At 51.4% G+C, this 22,298-nt stretch overlaps 1 protein-coding gene across 1 annotated transcript; it reads right to left on the bottom strand.

Annotated features, from left to right (window-relative positions):
* Positions 1-260: 260 nt before the first annotated feature.
* Positions 261-2,517, bottom strand: LOC149366958 (uncharacterized). The gene is made up of 2 exons (XM_089566187.1): positions 2,413-2,517; positions 261-1,130 (listed from the first exon to the last, which is right to left on the bottom strand). Exons 1-2 carry the CDS (start codon positions 2,515-2,517, stop codon positions 261-263), a joined length of 975 nt encoding a protein of 324 aa, XP_089422313.1.
* Positions 2,518-22,298: the final 19,781 nt, after the last annotated feature.

Raw genomic sequence — 22,298 nt, 5'->3', positions numbered from 1 at the left:
GTCCTTGTGATGAAAAGCCCGGAGTGATAGCAGTAATACTGAAACATGTTCCTCACCATCAACTGTCCATAGCGTTGCACTGATGATTTAGCCATTATCTACAGAATTTCATTCCGCTGAGTTATTAACCTCACTAGGAATGGCCCAGACTGCGCTTTTAATACGCGCTGCGCTATAGCCGACGCCCTTTAAAGCCTTGAAAACCCGGTAATTGCTTCTCGTCCCTCAGCAGATGTCTTGCCGTGAGAACCAAGCACGGATTACCCTTCTGTCGCCACGTCCAGATGATTTTCACTGACGCTGGAGACTGTCTCACCGGATGCATCCTCAGCTTCCCCGTCCACCATATGACCTGCAGAGCTTTCATGCGTCATGTTCTCAACTCCGATGCCAGTTCCGTAGATCTCTGTTATCCTTGAGCTGTTCTCATATCCTGTGGGCGATCCCTTTTCAAAAAATGCAGACACATTGTCATTGTCTAGTTCTTCGGTACCGCCAGCCTCGCTGGGCTCAGTGACTACCGTTTGAGGCCTCGGAGCTCGGGGTCCTTTGGCAGAATGCAGCGATTTGCTCCGATCAATGATTTGGTGGTCAGAGATGACTGTGCGCCTTTCCGTCGTCACCAACCCTCTGAAACCTTCTTCACTACCGCATCTTTGACAGGTCCGGGTTCTCCGAAGAGTGCGATCTCTGAATTGCCGCCTTCGTGATGATGTCGTTCTTTTCAAAGTCGGCCGCTTATGCTTGGCGCTCGCACTTCTTTCAGCAGTCTGGTTGGTCTGTTTGCGGTGCTTGCTGAGCTGAGGACCAGAAAAGGAATTCTTGCGATGATGCAGCTCTTGCTTGCTGAGGATTAAGATGGGCTCTTTGCTTTCGGTATTACCACTGCGCCCGTGGCCTCCACTAAAGAGTGAGGCCGAGACCCACCCTACCGCTGCGAACATCAAGGCAAGGACAGCGAGAAAGCAGAGCTTCTGGTTCGTCCGTACGTCTTCGAGACTTTCAGATCCTTGCGGTTTACAGCGACCCCGGCGGAGTAGGACGGCGCCTGCGGCACGGCTCGGGGACATGACCAGAAGTGGTGATCCTCCGCGGACTTGTTGGCCATATGGTTGGGGGATCGGCGGTATCTGTGTGGAAGCACAGGCATAAAAAAATGGCAGTGGTTTAGCTCTGGTTAAACCTGGGCGTATGCGAAAGCAACTAAGAGAGAGAGAGAGAGGCGATGGAGAGCGTGCGGCAGCGGCGGCGGCCCCGGCACGCTAGCTATGCTGTGAGCCATGTGACGTCACTGCTCCTCGCGCATGCGCTTTATGGCCTTTCGTCAGCTCCTCGAAATGGCTCAGCGATTCGCGTAGTGTTGCTTTTGCAACAAAAACCGCAGTGAATATGTCACCAGCATCCCACGATTTCGAAAGCTTATTTATTTATACTGCTTGCTCATTCGGGATTGTGGCAGGAGGGCGCAGTTAAGTCAACAAGAAAGCGGTCTAGTATTAATAAGAACATTCAAAAGGTAAACATGTGAAGACAAAAAACAGCCAATATTACAACACAAATACAACAAAGCTGTCACGTAAGAAATAAACTAATACATGAAATAAGGCTATTGTCGGTAATATTATTCAAAGAAAAAAATTGTGTAAAATAATGCTACTTTTAGTATATGTAAACATTAGGTAAACAAGAAATATGAACGTACACTACTGGAGTAGCAGGCCAGGGCCATGCTACCACCGGCCGACCTCTCCTCCTTTCCCTCTCATTAAAATTCCTTTCTCTCTCTCTCTCTCTCTCTCTCTACTGCAAAGGCGCTGACATGGTATATGTAGTTGTTTTTGTAACACTGCATAGGTGAAATAAAACGTTTGAACATGAGAAAAAAAAACAGCCATGGGTATAACAGAACAAAAGCAATCGAGGGTTGACACCGCCACATGGTGACAACAGCAAAACTAAATTTTGTCAGTGATGAGAAAGTGAAGATGCAAGTGATGTTTCTATTTAAAAAGAACACAAGAACCAGCTGTGAATCATTAGTGCTACAGAGCAGAAATATTGGCATTAGCCCTAAACGAGTTGTTACTTGCTCTGAAAATACCAACGCACAAATGTGAATAAAAGCACTACTCAACATTTACGCATCTCGGTCCTGTTCCATCTAAATACCCAACAGAACCGTGCATATACCTAAAGCAGGCATTACCTTCGGCCCAACGACAATATTGCTTGCTTTCCTCACAGCACCGAACGATTGGTCAACACACTCGCGAACACAGTGCTCGTGACTGAAAACCTTTGGGCTACACTTGACCCCCGAGAGATTCTCAAACCTAATTAATGAGCTGCCGCGGCGTTTGTCAGCTCCTCAATCTTCTCTCACCGCAACGCGGTGTTAACATCTTATATTACCTGCACACAGAGTGCAGCTGCTGCTTCTTTGCCGGAAACGCGATGAGTACCGGGGTCGACGTCTGGCGGCTTCCTGGAACGCCCGCACGATGGAACATTCTGCATGACACTTATAGTGTTGTGACAGCATGTACTTCTTCTTCTTCCTCTAAAGACATGGCACATACCCACATGATGATGATGTCCTCAGGCTGAATGGCACATACCCACGGCGGGAGATTGGCCAGAGTGCACAGCGGATACAAACGCACTCATGTACAGGGAATGGAGTATATTTAAAATTTTGGGACGCAGAGCTAGAATTTGTACAAAACAAAACATACGGAGAAGGCTTTCGGCCCTATCGTCCCCTCTCGAGTTGTTCATGCACAAGAGACCTTGACGCAAACAGGAAAAGCCGAAACGTCGACAGAAGTGTCGACGTAGAACCATATCGCTACCTTCAAGGCAGTCAATGAGAGGGCGAACGTACGCGTCCGCCCGCTGCCGGGTCATTAGGCGTGAGGCGGTGAGGGTACCAAGGAAGCCGCTGTGGTAATCGAGTGCTGCGTCGCAAATATCGACTGGTGTGCGCGACAGCATGTCGGCGTATTCGTGTCTGCGGCCGATTTGTATTCAAAAGTGATGTCACATTCCTGAAGCCGCAAGCTCCATCGTGCCAGGCGTCCAGACGGGCCTCGAAAATTTGCCAGTCAGCATAAACAGTGATTATCGGTTACGACTAATACGCGGCCTTATAGATAAGGGTAAAATTTCTAACAGTGGCCCTTACTTTCTTGTTTCAGTAATTATTCAGGAATTTTCTGATCCATTTGCATTCTCTGTTGTTTGTTCTCGAAAAGACTGGTGTACGTAGTCGTGGCTCTATAGTACGAAGCCGAAGTTATTGCAGAAAAGAGTCACTTCGCCATCGCACGACATACGGTGCTCGTTTTAATTGTAGGCACCGTTTACCCAATGAAACATACCTTTTCACGTCAGCCTACTTTTAATACTTTGTACTGTCTTCAAATGATCTAAATATCAGGAAAATAAAAAGTGCTTTTGTTTTAAAGTGACTTTGCGTCCGGGCGCAGGTTCACATGCATGGGGTGGAAGTTTTGACAAATGCCATTCGTTCGCAGTTGCTGAATTTGTTCTAGATCAGAAGCTTTCGTATTGTTTTATATTATGTGAAAAATATAACCGCGGTCCTTCGTACGAGTTTTTTTTTTGTGAGAGAATAAATGTTCTTGAGCTTGTTTTGTGTGCACTCGTATTTTTATGTAGACATTACAGTGAACAAAACATCTAACCTTTCGTCTTTACATAAAAGCAAAAAAAAAAGATATATTGTTTGGACCCAGGTTCTCTCTCTCTCTCTTTATTCTCTTTTGCTTCCAGTGGCATATAACACCCCCCCCCCCCCCAAAAAAAAAAATATTTATGGCTACACCATTGCTGTACACTACCTCATACCTACAACTATTCAAAAACGACATAAATGCTTTGGATACCTTGATCAGCAATGCATCCAATGTAGCATTTCATCTTGCCCTCAACACACCGACAGACAGATTACTAGGCCTGGGCCTCCACAACACGATCGGGGAACTGGTGGAGGCCCACCGACAGGCCCAATACATCAGGCTCACACAAACATCCACAGGCCGCTATATCCTGGACTTCCTCGGAATCAGAATAGAATTTTTTTTTTTCACGACATGAAATGACGTAGAAAACTGTCTCAAAAATCTCGGTGGACAACCGAACCACCCCGTAATGAAAGGGATAAAGAAGGGAGTGAAAGAAGACGGAAGAAAGAGGTGCCGTAGCGGAGGTCTCCGGTATAATTTCGACCACCTCGGGATCTTTAACGTGCACTGACATCGCACAGCGCACTGGCGCCTTTGTGTTACGCCTCCATCTAAGGGCGGCCGCCGCGGTCAGGTTCGAGGCGAGTTCAACAAAGATGGTGTGGTTCAGCTACTGCTGAACCTGGTTACAGATCGAAAGCTATGGCATGTGGGGCAACTATAAGCGGCTTGGCGTCTCTAACGTTGAATGCGTTCCGGACACTGGATAGACAGCACATCCAGCCTGCCACTCTGGCAGGTGGCAGTTAATGGTTGATCGCGAGAGTTTGCTCACACAATAAACGCTGCGGCCCATTGCAGCAGTGCCGCGTGTCTGACACATCGTTGTCAGCAAAAAAAAAAAAAAAAGTATCTGTTCTCGCTTCGGCGAGCGCGGCTTCGGCCGCTTATCTGTATTTTGAGCAGCGTCCGCTCCGGCGGACGCAGTTGTTGCTGCGACGCACGTCTTTTCTTTCCTGTTTCTCTTTCCTCTGATCTTTTAACTCTCCTCTGTCCGCACGATGGCAGCGGTGGTGGCTCGGCTGGAGCCAGTAGCAGGCCCGTGCAATTTCCTTTTCATCCTTCTCTCAGTCACAACAACAACAACAACAACAACAACTAACGCATGCAGCCCACATCTCTTTCTCGTCACCCCACGTACCTATTAACGCGATTCAGGCGTCCACTGACCCAGGGAGCGTTACGCGACTTCCTTTCCGTAGTTCTTCAAGGCGTCGGTACTTATCCGGAGCTGGTCAGCAGCAGCGGAGCTGGCCAGGAGAGTCCCCCCAGTATGACTCCGCCGTGGTTGGGGATGGAGGGTGTGGGAAGGTGGGGCATGTGAGAAGATATGAATAAAGTCTCCTGGTTTCCCGCAGAGCCTACAGGGGGAAAGTAACTGATCGGGGTAGCGGGCATGAAGAAGAATCTCTGCCTCTCCCGTAACCGAGAGTAGAGTAAGCATGAAATGTTTACGGGCATAACACATTGGTTGTAGATGGTACTAGTCAAAATTTTGAAATGGGTCTAGTGTTCAACTCAACTCAACTCAACACACCACACCACACACACTGTGCACTGGTTCATGTGGACGCAATCGTTTCCTGTGAGTGTCTAGGGAATCTCTTCCGCCCTGCCTCGTCAGCTGTATCCGGTTTCTGTTTGCTTTTGATCTTTGTAATCGGTGTGCGCCTGCCAGTACAATGAACATATAGCCGTTACCAGTCAGCCAACTAGGGAGGGCTGGGAGGCGGCCCTGTCCAGCTCGGACCTGGAGGCCCAGCGCTGCCAGGCAGTCCACGGAACGCCACCACCCGTTCGGCGCGATGCCTTGCCCTTTGAACGCAACGCTTTTTGAGGAAAGGAAAATACGGAGTAATTCTCTGTCATCTCGGTGGACACCCGAACCGCACCGTAAAGGAAGGGAGGAACGCCACCACCCGTACGGCGCGATGCCTTGCCCTTTGAACGCGACGCTTTTTGAGGAAAGGAAATTGCGCAGTGTCTCTGTCATCTCGATGGACACCCGAACCGCACCGCACAGGAAGGGAGGAACGCCACCATCCGTTCGGCGCGATGCCTTGCCCTTGGAACGCAAGGCTTTTTGAGGAAAGGAAATTGCGCAGTAATTCTCTGCCATCTGGGTGGACACCCGAACCGCACCGTACAGGAAGGGAGGCAACGTTTTTTTTTTTTTTGAGGCAAGGAATTGGCGCAGTAATTCTCCGTCATCTCGGTGGACACCAGAATAGCACCGTAAAGGAAGGGAGGAACGCCACCACCCGTTCGGCGCGAAGCTACCGGCGCTTGTATGCCGGTCCTGTAGGAGGGCTTAGACAGTCTCGTTAAATCTCGTACGGTGCCCGGATGCTCTCGTTTCAGTTCCCGGATGTGTGGAATTCAGTGCCCGGATGAGTGGATTTAAGTGCCCGGATGTTGGTTCTCGGTCTCGGCGTGACGTCACCGCACTGCCGACTACGGGAGCTAAAAGCATTTCATGCTTAATAGGGTAGGCAGCAGTGCGGATCTGGAGTCGGCGCCAGTGGGAGGCCTGGGTTAGGGTTAGAGAGGGAGCCAGAGGTGGGTCAACTCGCCGGGTACCTCGGTAGTTGGTAAGGATATCTCTGCAGGTAAGCAGACGCTCCCGGGATGGCGGAGGGGGTCCAACTCCAGCCCGGAAAGTGAGACCTCGGCCGAGGGAGTGCACCTACTCGTTACCGGGGAGGCCTGCGTGTTCAGGGGTCCAGATAAGGGTTACAGGGAGGGTGGGGTGCCAGAAGCGTAGAAGCCGAGCCGCGGTGCGGGATATCAGGCCTTTAGCGAAATTGGATCGGGCGGATTTTGAGTCGGAGAGAATTTTGGTGGCAGAGGCGGAGATGAGTGCGAGCGCAATGGCTGCTTCCTCTGCAATTTCTGATGAGTCTGTGGTGATGGAGCCTGATGCGAGTAATCGGGCCTGATTTTTAGCGACGGCGAGGACCATGCGGAAGCCCGACGAGTACGCTGCCACGTCCACGTAGGCTACCCCGGAATTGTCGCCGTACAGCTTGTGCAGGGCTTTGGCGCGGGCTGCCCTGCGTTCTCCGTCGTGCTTAGGGATGCGATAGATGATGAGATGGGAGCGTAGGTCTGGAGGTAGGGGGTCCTCCTCGGTAGGATGGGTGATCAGGGTCTGAGGTGTCCACTGTTCCAAGAGGGTAGTTATACGCCTTTCCTTTGCTTTCCAAGCTCCCGATCCATTGGTTTCGTAGCTTAAAGCGCGACTGAGGTGACCACGGTCCCAGGGAGCGAGTTGTGCGCCTTTCCCTTGCTTTCGAAGCTCAAGGTTATCTGAATGTCAAATTTTCACGTTCCGCTTGCACTGATGCCCGAAGTCCCGCTTTCTGTACCAAAAGAAAATTTTGAGCCCTTCGCGGTGGGCCGTTCTTTCCAAAACAGTTCGAGAAAGAATTGCGATTTTCCAAGAGAATTTTATTGGACCCCATGGTTACACGATAAGGGACCACAGTCCCTCAAAAAATACAAGAGTACAGTTCGCGACTAGTGTCGCTCGATTACGGAAAAGCGATCACTCAAGACACGACGGCGACTCCTGTCGCCCTGCAAACAAAAGTCATTCACTGCACGTAATAATGTCCACAGTGTCCATAATGTCCGGATGCCGCGGGGGAAGCACGCTCCCTAACTAAATAAGAAACGCGCAACAACACCGCGCACTGCACACACTCAATAAGGCAGGAGCCGTACGGTCACGCGGCCCCTGTCGACGGCGATGAAGCGAGTGCTCCAACGCCGAAGGAACTCTTCCTCGGGGAGCATCACTCGGTCCAGGCACGCCTGTTGGAAGAGGCGCGCCCGAACCCGCCCGAGCAGGCGCACAAAAAAGTCGCGCGGACTAGTGCGCGCGTCGAGAGTTACAAAAAACATGCGGGACAAAAGTCTCCAAAAAGTGCGCGCCACGACGCACTCGAACATGGCGTGCTCGAGGGTCTCGGTCGCACCGCACTGGGGACACCGCGAAGAAGGAGCGATACCCCACGCGGCGATGCGGACCCCCGTCGGAAGGACACTCCAGCTTCGCAGCCAGCCGAAGTCGCGGACGTCTGGTGGTAACGTGTGTGACGTCAAGTCCCGCCACCGTACCCGCCTGCTCCGCTGTAGCTGGTCGGGTGTAGCCTCCTGAATTGCCAGGAGCTCGCAAACGCGGGAGGCCTGGGTCTCAGAGACGTCGACCTCGAGCAGGGTTGGTTGGTTGGTAAACATTTATTAAAACAGTCAAGGGGCCGAAGGCCCAGATCTAGGGGTCGGCCAAGACTCCTTGGAATCTGGCAGCCTCTAGAGCGAGACCGATGAGCGTTCGTTGGTCGTCTAGGGTAGAGCTGCGTAGACGAGCCTCCCAGGTATGTTGTGTGGGTGTTGGCATGTGTTGTCGTGGACAAGTCCAGACCATATGAAGGAGCTCTGCTGGGATATTGCAGTGTTTACACATCGGCATATACCGTTCAGGAAATATATTATGGAATCTTTTGGGATTGGGGAAAGTGTCCGTCTGGAGTTGGCGCCACGTGACGGCCTCTGTCTTTGTAAGTTCTTGGTGCGGACCTGGATAGACAGCGAAGCGGAAAGTTGGGCAAGTTGGATAACGTTCATGATGTAAAAAATAGCGCACAGGGAACACACGGGACGGAAAGTAAACGACGCAGACAAGCGCTAATTGAAAGAAAAAGTAGAAATAACATTCAGCAAAGCGGAAAGTTGGGCAAGTTGGATAACGTTCATGATGTAAAAAATAGCGCACAGGGAACACACGGGACGGAAAGTAAACGACGCAGACAAGCGCTTGTCTGCGTCGTTTACTTTCCGTCCCGTGTGTTCCCTGTGCGCTATTTTTTACACCTGGATAGAGTTGGCGAGAGAGACGATAGTGCTGGAGCAGATCGCGTGAAGTGACTGCGGGGTAACGGCTGAGTACCTGGCGGTGTTGTGCTAGCTTGCCGAATTTCTCCTTCTTGTTTTCTGTGCCTGCTCCTGTTATAGGGTGATTGGGCGCGGGACGACGGCTTAATGTCTACCTCTTCTCCCGGCCAAGGGTTTTCCCCTTGGTCGGCCTCTCTTCCACAGGACCAGCTCCCAATCGATATCTTTTTTCGCAGTGGAGTAACCAGCATTCCTGTGGCTTTAGTTCCTGCTGATGGAGGCGCGATTCGTTTGAACAACCCGGAAGCAGTGCAGGTGGCCCTTCAGACTACCTCGCCTCATTACATGCGAATCACAGATGTGCGGCAGTTCGGCAAGGGTGGGATATTGTGCAGGTCACCGGACAAGGATTGTGTCGCCGACCTTTTGAAGTGTACCTCCTTCGCCAACCACCCGGTGGGCGCATTTATTCCGCCTCATCTAGCATGTTCCAAGGGCTTAGTCCGAGGTGTTGACTCTCGATTGAGCCCTTCGGAAACGCTGGAGAACCTCTCGTCTGCGGGCGTCATTGCGGTCCATCGTTGCAGCAGAATGGTAGAGGGGGTGAAAATACCTACAGAGTCCGTCATAGCCACATTCGCAGGAGTAGTGTGCCCTTCAGAAATCAAAGTGTGGCCACTAGTGTTTCGAGTTGACGCATTTAACTCTCGTCCCCTTCAGTGTCAGAACTGTTGGAGATTTGGCCACAGCGCCAAAGCCTGCAAATCGGGCTCACGATGCTGTGCATGCGGCGAAAGCCATGCTAGAGAAGAATGCCCTGAACAGCAAGAAAAATGTTGCCTGTGTGGTGGTGCCCACTCTGCCAACTGTCCTGATTGTCCTGCACGAGCTCAAGAAGTGCAAGTTCTAGAGATTATAGATAAACGTCGATGCACGCGACGACAGGCCTTTGCCGCAGTCAAAGATAGAGCCTCATGTTATTCTAGAGCGGCTGCCAAATATCCACCTGCAATGGACGCCTCTTGGACACAAGCCATTACCGCTGCGGTTGAAAAAGCAGTGGCGAATGCAATGGAACGCATTATGGAAACTGTATCCACGTGCATTTCACAGGTAGTAGCTACCCAGATGACTAATCTGCTGCAAGCGCACGCCGCTCCGCTCTTGTCCTCTATGGTTTCGGCTGCTCCTCCACCATCTGTGGACATCAATAGCGCTCTACAGGGCCAAAGTCAGCATGAGCGACAAATGACTCCTGAAAAATCTCTCCCGAACAGCGTTAAGGACGCATCCTCTGATGAATGTGTTGAGATGGAATTCGATACCCGCGCCCAAAAACGAAGTGGGTCTCCTTTGAGTGTTCCGGATCCATCTTGTCACCAGTCCAAGTCCAAGAAAAGTCATGCAAATCAAAATCCTAAGACCAGGATTCTCGAAGCGGCAGTTGCCGCTGCAGCACTCCCGCCAAGATAGGGTCGTTAAGTGTTCTCCAATGGAATTGCCGATCTATATCCTCAGCTTCAACAGATTTAATATGCCTATGCAATCAACTTCAACCGGATGTAATTGCGTTACAGGAAACATGGCTTACTACAGATATTAATTATCATCTTAAACATTTCCGTTCGTTCCGGCTAGACAGGTCTTCACGAGGGGGAGGGTTGTTGTTGCTGATTTCCTTAAAGTTTTGTCACAGGGCCTTGATTTCTCTTCAGTATGCGCACAGTCAGTGCGAAATACTTGCGGTTGATCTCAATATCCCAGGTCAACAGCCCTTTACTGTAGCTAACGCATATTTCCATTCAGGTGTGCATGACACTCGGCCCCTTGACTCATTGATGTCTAGCAGCAGATCTCAGGTTTTATTAGTTGGGGATTTTAATTCGCACCACGTGACGTGGGGGTTTAAAACAGATTGTTTCGGCTCTAGACTATTTGATTGGGTTTGCGACAACAACATAGTCTGCAACAATTCAGGAATGCCTACATGTGTACGTGGTATGTGCCGGTCTGTGTTAGACTTAACTTTTTCCTCCCCAGGAGTCTCTGTCACGTCTTGGGCGCCTGTTGACTGCGCGACAAACAGTGATCATCTACCGATTAGTTTCAGGGTTGCGTGTAACATAACTCTTCCCGAACGACAACAGCGCACCTTCATAAATTACAGTCGCTTTAAAGACACTCTCAAATCAGCTCTCACAAGCGATTCGGACCGAAACACCCCTACAAATTCCGAATGTAAAGCTACACATATATGCACAGTGTTGGAACGCGCAAGACAACAGTCTCAATTCATTGTCACAGGATCCAAGGATGCATTCACCAATAATTGGTGGAATGCAGAGTGCACGCGTGCCTATAGACGGCGGAAAGCAGCCTGAAAGAAACTCCTCCTAAATCAATGCCCAAAAAATTGGTTAGATTATAAGTATGTCGCAGCAACATTTAAGCGCACTATCTCCCGCGCGAAGGAAGAGTATATTACAAGTCATTATGATTTCCTTTCTCAGTCAGGGAATAAACGGGCCTTGTTTAATTTTATGAGGAGAAGGAAAGTGATTCCACCGGCTGTCAATATTGAATCCCTCGTTCAATTCCCTGCTGACATCGCTAAGGCCTTAGAGGGAATTGCGGGTGGCCTAGAACGTCGATTCATATCTGCACTTCATTCTCCACCTACATTCTCATGCATCTCAAGTGATTTCATTGAGGTCACTATGCCTGAGCTTTCGCAAATCGTTCTGCGCTTATCACCAGCGGCTCCTGGCCCCGATAAGGTCACTACATCTATGATTAAAATTTTGTTTACCGAATCTCCTGAAGATCTATTGGCTCTGGTTAACCATTCCCTTAAAGGTCCATGGATACCCCATGAGTGGCGTCTTGCGGAAATAGTTCCACTACTTAAAAACCAAGGGGAGGGTTTCACTTCTGACAACATACGCCCGATTTCATTAACATCGAATTTAGTGAAATTGGTGGAACGGGTCCTGCTTCGTCGTATCATGTATTTCATTTCTGCAAATGACATCTTGAATCCTTGTCAAATTGGTTTCAGGCCGGGCTGTTCGATTTGGTGTGCTCATACTGACCTTGAGAGCCGTATTAAATTAGCTCGCAGCACTAAACAGTTTGCCGCGCTTGTCACTCTGGATATCAGTAAAGCCTACGACAGCGTCGAGTACTCGATGCTGTTACAAAGATTACAGGTCCTTAATTTCCCAAACTATTTCGTAGCCTGGATCTTTGCTTTCCTGGAAAACAGAGAATTTTATTGCTGCCGAAATGGTGTTTCTTCAAGGAAATTTCGACAGACAAGAGGTGTACCGCAAGGCTCAGTTCTTTCCCCTGTTCTTTTTAACATTTTTCTAAGCTCCATTCCATGCATCCATAATGTGACAACTTACGTGTACGCTGACGACACCGCATTTTTTGCTTCTGCAAAAGATATTCACTCTCTGTATCAGATCTTGCAGGATTACCTCAATATTCTTGACAACTGGTTAGGAAGTATTCATCTGTCCCTCAATGTGAACAAATGCGCCTTGTTGGTCTTCCCGATTTCTCATCCTGTACATATCTGCGTTTCTTATAGAAATCATATAATTCCTCAGGTTCAAACAGTGAAGTATCTTGGAGTGATCTATGACTCTACTCTTTCCTGGCGGCCTCACATTGAGCAAGTTTCTGTAAAAGGAGTTCGGGCCATTGGCATCCTGCGTCGGCTTTGCAGCGCTAGGTCAGGGATGAGAAGGCACACACTTCTGCTGATCTATAAAATGTATGTCCGCCCAATTTTGGAGTTCGGATGTGTTTTATTCTCAGGAGCTCCTGCCTATAAACTTCGACCGCTTGTGCTCTTGGAGCGTGAGGCTTTGCGCCTCTGCTTGGGACTTCCGAAGTATGTAGCTAATGTCGTCCTGCACCTTGAGGCGCGAATTCCATCTTTATTAGCCAGATTTCGCCTTTTAACAGTCCAAACCTTTTTACATTTGTGCGACTCTCCTCTCCACACATCCAATGTAATATTTCTTAGTCTGCCCGCAGTCTTTTTAAATGCCACCTGGTCTCGTTTGCATACTCCGCAGATATGTTTCGTGCAGTCTCTCCTCGATCCCTTAAACATTAAGCTCACAGATATCCATCCACTGCATAACATTTCACCTTCAGTCGAGATTGCATTTGATAACATTTTCCCATCGAATGCCAAGCTCTAGCCCTTTCCTCTCCTTCTCGGTTTGTTACAGGACCACCTAAGATCCTTTCCTTTTCATATTCTCATTGCTACCGATGCCTCGCAGGATCGTAAAAAGGCAGGTGTGGGCATTTTTTCACCTGCATTGGGATGGTCCTTTTCTCTCCGTCTCCCTGACTTCACTCCAATTTATCTGGCCGAATTATTAGCTGTCATTCTAGCTTTACGTAAATTAGATCCTGCCGTTTCCAAAGTCATGGTTATGACGGACTCTCTATCTATTTGCTTTTCATTATCATCACCCTCTGAGTCTCGGGCATTACGCCTCTTTAAGCAGCTGATCCCGCTTCATCTAAATTCGGTGAGGTTGCTTTGGGTACCGGGTCACGTGGGCATTCAGTTAAATGAGGTTGCTGATTCATTAGCAAGGGCCTTTCTCTGTGGCCCAATAATTGCGGTCCTGCCAACCTGCGCATATACAGCTGCGGTGAGGTTTCGCAGTTACACAATATTTCAGGAATTTTCAGCCTCGGCGCTTACTTCATCCCCCGAATACAAGCATCTTCTGCACCCTTGGAGCAGCAAAGACTGGAGTTCGCGCAGACTGGAGGTCTCTTTCACGCGTTTGCGATGCCGAGTTCCTCTGATCAATTTCTACCTTCACAGATCTGGTCTGGCGGTTTCTCCACTGTGCCCATTTTGTGCCGAGCCTGAGACAGTGGATCACTTCCTGCTGTTCTGCCGCCGATTCTCTTCTTTGAGGAGGCGCCTATTAGAAATTCCGTTTCATCAGCTGGGTCTGCCTGTGTCCACTGAGGTTGTTCTTTCCTTTGACGCTACTTCGCTTGGACGAAGCAACAGGAGTGCGCGCTGTGCAGTTCAAAAATTTCTTTTAGAAACACAGCGACTCCCATGCTAATATTTTTTTTACTTTTTTCTTTATTTTTTCTTTTTTATTATTTTTTTCTTTTTTTCTATTTGTTTTCATTTTTCTGATTATCAAACTTTTAATTTATTATTATTATTTTTATTTTTTCTGTCTCTCTTTCAGTCAATACAAAATTGAACCATTCCAGATATTGCATTCAAATTTGCACATAATGCCGTCCTCCCATCTTCGATCTCCCTGCTAACAGGTCCCCTTTCGTTGCGTCGTCCAATCTGTCAGCCTATACCCTATTAATACTCCTTTTCCTCTAAAACTCTTAATCATTCCAACAGTTCACCGCCTGTGTCTTGGCCACTCCCCCGTAGTGGGTATGTGCCATTCTACTTGAGGCCAACCAACCAACCATTAAACCTGAAGACATCATCATCATCATCAATGCTCGGAATGGCCACGAGACTCGGACCCGTGCTAGCGCGATCTCGTGACGCGTCAGAAGATTTTCGTGGCACCGTGCAGCCGCATCGAGCAGCCCTTTGCTGACCCCTTTTCCGATTCTTTCGTCCGGCGCTCTGGGACCATCCCTTCTCCTGCTCCACCGCGACGCACCTTCGGTGAGCATCTGCCTGTTTCGTCCGTGGGAGCAAGGGGGTCCATTAGACGTACTAGAACGCCGTACAGGCCTGGCATAGCTTACACAAGATGTCACGTCAGCGGGCTCACTGCTACGACGGCGATGTCATTAACTGCAGGGTTGCCGCGTGAGGTTAGTGGCGCGTTTAAAACAGTCGTGTGCCGTGCTGTGGCTACCTTCTTTCCTGATTTTGCAAAGATGCCTCTACTTCCCAGCGCTAAGACCAACAACTGTTTGGTGCGCGTAGAAGGGTCGTTAGTGCGAGATGGTAGACACCTCTCAAAGCACATTGAGAAGAGATTAGTTTTAGGCTCCTCAGGCAGTCTCTCCAGTGTTTTTCCTTTATTTCTTTTTACAGTGAACTCTATGGCGACGTTTACATGACAGAGTTGAGTTGGCGTTAAGTTGAAAACCAATTACTGGGTTCATGTAAACACGGCAGAGTCGGTTCCGCGAGTCGGGGGAGCGAGTCCAGTCAACTTCACTACAGGGGTTGGGTTGACTCACTCGACCCCAACGGCAGGTGGCATTTGAACCGGACTCAGTCGAAGAGTAGGGTTAGAGGGAGAGGAGATGATAAACGCGAACCTTGTTTTCGCTTGCGCCGTCGCGCCTCCAAGACGGCGTGCCGCGCCGCAGTCTTGGAGGCTGCCACTGCCCTCTCCCGCTGCGCTGCTCGACGCTTGGTGTCGCTGCAGTTGAACCGGTCTCGACTCGCTAAAACCGAGTTCATGTAAACAAGTAATCATCTAGTTGGGCTGACCTTGCTCAACTCGATCCCCTGACTCGACCCGCCGCTGTCGGGTTCATGTGAACGAGAATTATGTGAAGAAACTCTTCCCTGTAAAACGGAGCCGGCATCGTTGTATCTCTCAACCCAACACTGCTATAACTTTCACCACTTGTCTAAAGATTTTACTTTTTCGTATCCTCGCTACCAAGTATTTCCCTTATGGTCGCCACTGGAACACCGTATACAGAAGCTTATTATAAGCAATAAACGCGCCCACACGTTAGATAATCTCCGTGAGGAAACAGTGAATCTCTCAAGCTACGTCCAAACTGTAGTTTAACCTCACCCACACACCTTAATGATTGGGGTTTACTGAGAGAGTTTCCAACACACAGTACTTGCCAGTCCACTTCACGAATTGGTTGGCAGCGTTCCCTTGTAGCGCAATGCAGTTCAAAGCGGTTTATATTTTCTTCCGTGGTCGCCATGCAGCGGTGGTTGCAAGATGCCTCGAAGCAAAGGCGCTTCGCCTGAGCAACGGACAACCACGAGTCCTGCTGCAAAGACGCCCGACAAAAGCGCTGGCCAGCATCGCCATGGGAAGCGTCCCTCCAGGAGCGCCTCCCCGAAAGAGCAGCTCCGTGAAGGAACACGCGGAAGCAAAGCGAAGCAACTGGCGGCAGAACGGCGGAATGAGGCCATGGACAGCAAGGTCGACAAAGTAAAAGGTAACTAAAAGGCGTATGATCTTGAATACATGGCGGGAGAGGGCAAAGAGGGGGAGGAACGAACTTTTATTGCCCAACAAATGCATCCCCCGCACCCTCCGACCCCCCCCCCCCCTCCGCCCCCGGCATTAAGCCAGGGAGGCAGGAGGCACCGCGTTAGATGCTGGCTGTTGCGTCACTCAGTTGGACGAGGCGTATCTCATGGAACTAGGGGTCCAACCCTGCTGAAAAAAAGTTCTATGATGCAATAACCTCATAGATCATTCATCATAGAATATCATACAATCTATATGATATATCATAAAATTTGTATGATATATCATATGATCATACAATCTGTATGATGTATCATACGAATTGTATGATATATCATACAGATTGTAAGATATTCTATGATGAATGATCTATGAGGTTATTGCATCATAGAACTTTTTTCAGCAGGGAAACAACGCAGCAGGGTCTGCCAGGATTCTTTAGAGTCGATATTTTGCGCTCTCCCAGGAGAATTTGGGCATTCCAAGATTACATGGTCGAGGGACCCTCCCAACCCGTAGTGTGAGCACTCGTCTCATCTTACCTCCAGGAACATACAGTTCGACATGACCGGGTGTAGGAACATGTATGTTTGGAGTCATCTCCATGCGACTGCCTGCGACGGGTCTGGTGGTGGTGGTGAAAACTTTTATATTGTAAAAAAGAGTTTGGGAGCCACAGAGTGGCCCCGCTACATGGTCGGCGTCCCTAGTCCGGGACACCGCACGACGAGGCCCCGTCTCTCGCCCGTTTCACCAGAGCCCTTTGGGACTCAAGCGAGGAGCAGTTGAGGAGGGCAGTCTCCCATGCCTCTCTGGAAGGGGTAGGGGAAGGGGGGAGGTGGGGATTTTGAGTACATGCCCACACCATGTGGAAGATATCACAGGTCTCCCCACAGTGTGGGCATCGCCCATCCGTGTTAGGATCGTAATGTTTTATTATTGCAGGACAGAGTAGAGTACCTGTCTGCAGGCGCCTTAAAGTTCGCTCCTCCGTCTTACTCAGCCCTTTTGCAGGGGCCGGGAAAAGGCGGTGGTTGTCGCTATAATGTGTTAATATTTCCCTGAATCGCAGCAGCGGCTGGTTAGTCTCCGAGCCAGAAGAGCTGGGATGAGGAGCCCGGTGAGTAAGCGCTCGGGCAGCCGCGTCAGCGGCCTCATTACCTCGTTAGCCCTGGTGGCCAGGAGCCCAAATGATTCGTTTGGGTGTTGGATCAGTGGCAGTCCGTCGTAGAATACAAGCAGCTAAGGGGGAGATCTCCCCTGCCAAGTAATGTTCACATGCTTTTCGGGAGTCCGTGATGATTATTCTCGAATTGGCGTGGGCGGCAGCAAGCGCTATCGCTACTTCCTCGGCCCGCATTGAATTCGGGGCTCGAAAGGAGAGTCCATCAACGTGCATTTCCTGGTGAACGACAGCGGCCGAGTAAAATCCCGTGGGCGATGGCCCTGCTACGTCTACATAATATACACCGGGTCGGGAGCCGTGTTGTCTCTAAAGAGCCCGAGCCCGCGCTTGTCGTCTGTTTTCATGCATGTCGGTGTCCATGTTACGGGGGAGCGGGGAGACCCAGAGCATATGGCGCCATAGTACTGGGATACGCTCCGCCTCCTCTGGAGTGCAGTCGTGTTGGATGTGTAAGCGGTTTAGCAGGCGGCGCCCAGGAGCCGTCTGCGTGAGCCGCGTGTATTGGTTCACGAGGTGGGCCTCCCGCAGCTCCTGGTAGGAGTTTAGCACCCCCAATGCCTTGAGTTTGGCATTAGAGGTAGCCACCGGGAGATCCAGGGCTCGCTTAGTTGCCTTGCGGATGATGGCGTCTATTCGCGCCTCGTCTTGCTTAGTAGTGCGGAGATATGGCACGGCGTAGAGGATCCGGCTAGTCACAAAGGCATAGACGAGCCGAAGCGCGTCCCTGCCCCGCAGACCACCCCGCTTGTTGGAAACGCGGCGGATCATGCGCCCTACCTGTTCGCCTACTCTCTTGAGTTTCGCAATAGTGGGGTCCGGTCTGAGTCTCTGGTGAATGAAAAGGCCCAGAATACGGAGCTCCTCCACCTCTCTAATAGGACCTCCTGACAGAGAGATGTGTATTGCTGTCCTATCCTTTGGGTTCGCTCTGACATGCAGAAGCTCTGATTTCGCTGGAGCACATTGGAGCCCACAGTCATTAGCATACGCATCGACTATGGAAGCAGCCTGCTGAAGGCGGTCCTCCATGTCTCCAAGGCTCCCCTGAGTGGTCCAAATTGTAATATCATCTGCATATAACGCGTGTTGAATGCCTTCCACCCGGGCCAATTGGCTTGGGAGGCGCATCATAGCAATGTTGAACAGAAGCGGTGATAACACTGCTCCCTGAGGGGTACCCCGTGTTCCCATCATGTAAGGGCCGTATTCCTCGCCCTCAATCCGAAGAAAGGCCTGGCGATTAGACAAGAAATCTGTTACATACGCGTAGGTCCTAGCCCCACAATCGGTAGAACTCAAGTTGGCCAGGATGCTTCCGTGTTTCACATTGTCGAAAGCCCCTTTCAGATCAAGGGCGAGGATGGCTTTGTCATTGTGTTGCATAGTTGTGGGTCGTATTACATCCCTGTGCAGCTGGAGAAGGACATCCTGTGCAGACATGTGAGGGCGAAACCCGAACATGGTGACTGCAAAGAAGCCCTTACTCTCCAGGTATGGAGAGAGGCGATCCCGTACCATCGTCTCCATAAGCTTGCCCGCACATGAGGTCAGTGATATGGGCCTCAGGTTGTCCGTATTCACGGCCTTACCTGTTTTAGGGATAAACGTCACAAGTGACGTTTTCCACTCGGGAGGGAGTGGACGCCCGTCCCAGATCTGGTTGATGTATTCTAATAAATGAAGGTAGGCTGAGTCCGGTAGGTTCGCCAACAGGTTCACTGTTATGTGGTCCCGTCCCGGAGCCGTACCCCGGCGCATTTTTGCTAAGGCCGCCTTAAGGTCGTGCAACTCAAAAGGGGCATCGAGTGTTTCATTAGGCCTGCCAGAGTACATGTACTGTTGCCCAGGCGGGTCCTCCATACGACAGAGATATCTGTCGCACAGAGTGTCCGCAAGTTGCGCCGTCGTACCTTGATACCCTTGCAGAGCCCGCCGTAGCTGCTTTTGCGTCTCCCCTCTCGTTTGGGAGGGGTCGATTAGACTGCGAAAGAGACGCCACGTCCCCTTCGAGCTCATCTGATGAGCTGCGGCGTCGCAGCGTGCTATCCAATTTGAATCTGAGAGCTCGGCAGCATACGCTGCAGCCTGCTCTGTGAGTTTGGCTATGCGGTCGCGTAATTTGCGATTAGTTTTCTGCTTTTTCCACCGTTTAGTTAAGCTCCGGCGCGCCTCCCACAAATGCAGGAGGTGGGTGTCCACTGCGGGGATCTCTTCGGTGGTTTGTAGTGTTGTGACGTGTTGTTTCTGAATGTTGTATATGTGGTTAGCCCATTCCGCGTAGCCGCCGGAAAATAGTACGGGAGGGATAGTGTGATTCCGGAATTTGTGCCAATCGGTCAGCTTGGCCTGACCCCATTTTTTGCGCGCTGCCTTTGCCTCGAGTGTAATCCGGAGAAGGAGGTGATCGCTGCCTAGAGAATCTCCCAAGTTCTCCCATGCAGCCGCTCTAGCATTTTTAACGAGAGAAAGGTCTGGACACGTGTCGCGGGTTACCGAATTCCCCACTCGAGTGGGATACGCCGGGTCCGTGAGCAACGTGAGGCTGAGGGTGGAGATGAGCTCCGCCAGCTTACGTCCTCTTGCCTGTTCGAAGTGGTAGCCCCAATGAAGGCTGGGAGCATTGAAGTCTCCAACGATCACTAGACGCTCTTTGGCTGCCAATTTTATCGCGCGAAGGAAGATTTCATTGAAAGTTACGCGCGGCTTACGCGGAGGGCAGTATATGTTGAGGATATTTATTGACGGGTCGCGGCGTCTGAGAGGCAATACTCGGACCATTGTATATTCTTGCTCGGTACTCAAGTCTAAGTCGACCTGAACCACGGTGTAAGCCTTATTCACCAGGATGCACGTAGAGGGGCCCCCCTGAAAGGTGCTGTAGCCTGATAATTTAGCGTCTATGCCGGGCTCCTGTAGGGCAATGAGCGCCGGCATGTCACCTAGGGACTGCAGGTAAAGCTGGAGGTGTGACCGCTTTTTCCAAGATCTGAAACCCCTGCAGTTCCATTGGATGATCTGGAATTTTTCAAAGTTTTTAGAATTCCTATTACATCTGCTAGCCATCTTGTCGTATTTATTTAAGGGTGATCGGAATAGCTCTGGCCGGAAGCCGGCGCAACCCCAGTGAGGGGCCGCACCGACCCACCAGCTGCCGAGCCTGAACCATGTTCCTCCGCTGCCTGACGGAAGGCTGTCTTACGTTTGAGGTGATGGGATTCGCAGCTTGTGGCGTTCTTAATTTGGGTGCTGACCCAGGGCTGCACGGCTTTAAGGACCGAGTCAGTGACCTGGGCCATAAGGTCGGGAAGTGCTTGCGTTAAAGCTGCCTTGAACATATCCTGGAAGGACTCGCTGACTGCTGACATGATTTGGTTCGGGAGGGCCGCCACTTGCTCCTCCAGTTGCTCGGTTTGGCGCTGCAGTGCCTCTAGGCCGGCGACGCGACCAGCTGATCCAACTACCGTGTCCCCGCTCTGCCGCGAGACGCTAGTGAGGCAAGATGTTACGGATGATCCGTCATCCTCGTCGTCTGGCTCAGCTTCTTGCATTGGTTCAGATGACCCGGCCTGTTTGGCCTCTAATTCCTGAATTTTGCGCGCTAGAATTTGGTTCTGGCGCCTGAGCTCCTCTACTTGCTGCTGTAGGGCGGTTTCGGTAGGGGAGGGACGGGCAGGGGAGGGACGGGTAGTGGGCCCGGAGACTGCCCTACTCCAACTGCTCACCTGTGGTTGGACGGGTGCCAAGGGCGGCAAGTCCCTGGCGTTGAGGACCGGGCGCGCCGCCTGGGTCGCGGACTTGACAGGTTTCGATGGCCCGGTTTTGGCCTTGGTTTCCTGATCGGCTGACGCTTTCTTGGCCTTGGGCGGAGGAGCCTGCTTGGGCCCCGTCTTTGTCTTCGGTTTGGATCCTGATGGGGAGCTGGGTTTGATGGGTTTCCGGAACCGCCCGGCACAGCCAGGAGCTCCGGTAGGGTGGCCGCCTCCGCAGATGAGGCAGCTCGGAACGCAGTCATGTTCCGCCGGGCCGTCAGGAGTGGCATCGGGAACCTGGACTCCGCAGCGTTTGCAGCGCCCCGGCTGCGGTCGCGGGCACGCATCGGCCCGATGGCCCACTGTGCCACAGCGGTGGCATGCAGGCACTGTTTTCTTGTACAGGCGAACAGGGAGCCGTTCGTAGCTGTACAACACCGTCCGTGGCACCTTAGTCCCCGCGAAGGTGATCACCGCAACCGGGGTTCCCCCCAGCTTGCGCACAGACACCACATTTGGTTCCGCACAGAGTTTTCTTTTAACGGTTGCAGACGTTTCGTCAGGCGAAACACTCACGACGCCGCGACAGAACGCACCGGAGAGTTTGGGGTGTCCCCGGAACGGTAGCTCGCGTTCCCCAACCCGCAGCACAACATCCCGGAGTAGCTTCTCCGCGGCGTCGACTGATTTCAACGCACATACCAGCACGTTTTGGTCCCAAACAGGCCACACCGCAAGTCCTGCATTTGCGTCGTCCCCGAGGATGCTGCGGATGGCAGCGCCGGCTTGTCCGGGACCAAAAGTTGCTCTGAGGTCGACCGTGTTTCGCGGTTTCAGCACCACGACGATGTCTTTTTCGATACGCGGCGTGTTCTGCGGCCGCCACCGGAGTTGCCTGGAGCGCTTCGAGGTTGCGTTCGAGGTTGCGTTCGTAGAGCTAGCCGGCGCCTGTTGCTGGGTGGCACCAGCACCAGCGTCCCTCGATGCCGCCGCCGCGTTCTTCTTTCCGCGCCAGACGCGGACCATATCTTCAAGGTAATCGTCCTCGGTTGGTAGAGGATCCTCGCCTTGAGTAGTACCCTCGGATTGGTTTGTATCCATTGTTACGATCCGCAAGGACTGTGGGTCGTACCCGGTGACGTGATTTGGAGCCGCCGAGGCCGAGGGATCGCCGACCGGGGCCATCGCAGGCCCCGGCGCCGTTAGGCTTAGCACCACCGCGGCGTGACGAAAGCTTCAAATGACCGAAAAGTGGTCGAAAATTGGCCCCACCTTAACAAACGTGGTGTAGACGGGTGCCGCTGAGGTTCCTGGAGACGATAATACCAGGCTTGCAGGGGAAAAAGTTGGTGTATCGCAATTGATTGCGATTTGTCACGGAGCCGACGCGGTATGCGACCGCTCCCGTCACCGACGCTAGCGCCCCTCTATCTCGGTGGACATCCGTCGAAATTCCACGGGTCTGGTGGGGGCACCAGCCTACGTTGCA

The sequence above is a fragment of the Amblyomma mixtum genome, chromosome 1 (assembly GCF_055824585.1).
Source record: "Amblyomma mixtum isolate Tamu chromosome 1, ASM5582458v1, whole genome shotgun sequence".
NCBI lineage: Eukaryota > Metazoa > Arthropoda > Arachnida > Ixodida > Ixodidae > Amblyomma > Amblyomma mixtum.
Note: the sequence above shows the minus strand (reverse complement) of the source record. Positions and strands in the feature narration are given on the sequence as shown.

What these genes read in the sequence shown, in the direction of transcription:
- LOC149366958 (XM_089566187.1), bottom strand. Translation starts at nt 2,517, where the DNA reads ATGCAGAATGTTCCATCGTGCGGGCGTTCCAGGAAGCCGCCAGACGTC. An exon ending in CAGCTGCACTCTGTGTGCAG is followed by an intron (nt 1,131 to 2,412) that starts GTAATATAAGAT and finishes GCTTCCACACAG; the next exon opens with ATACCGCCGATCCCCCAACC.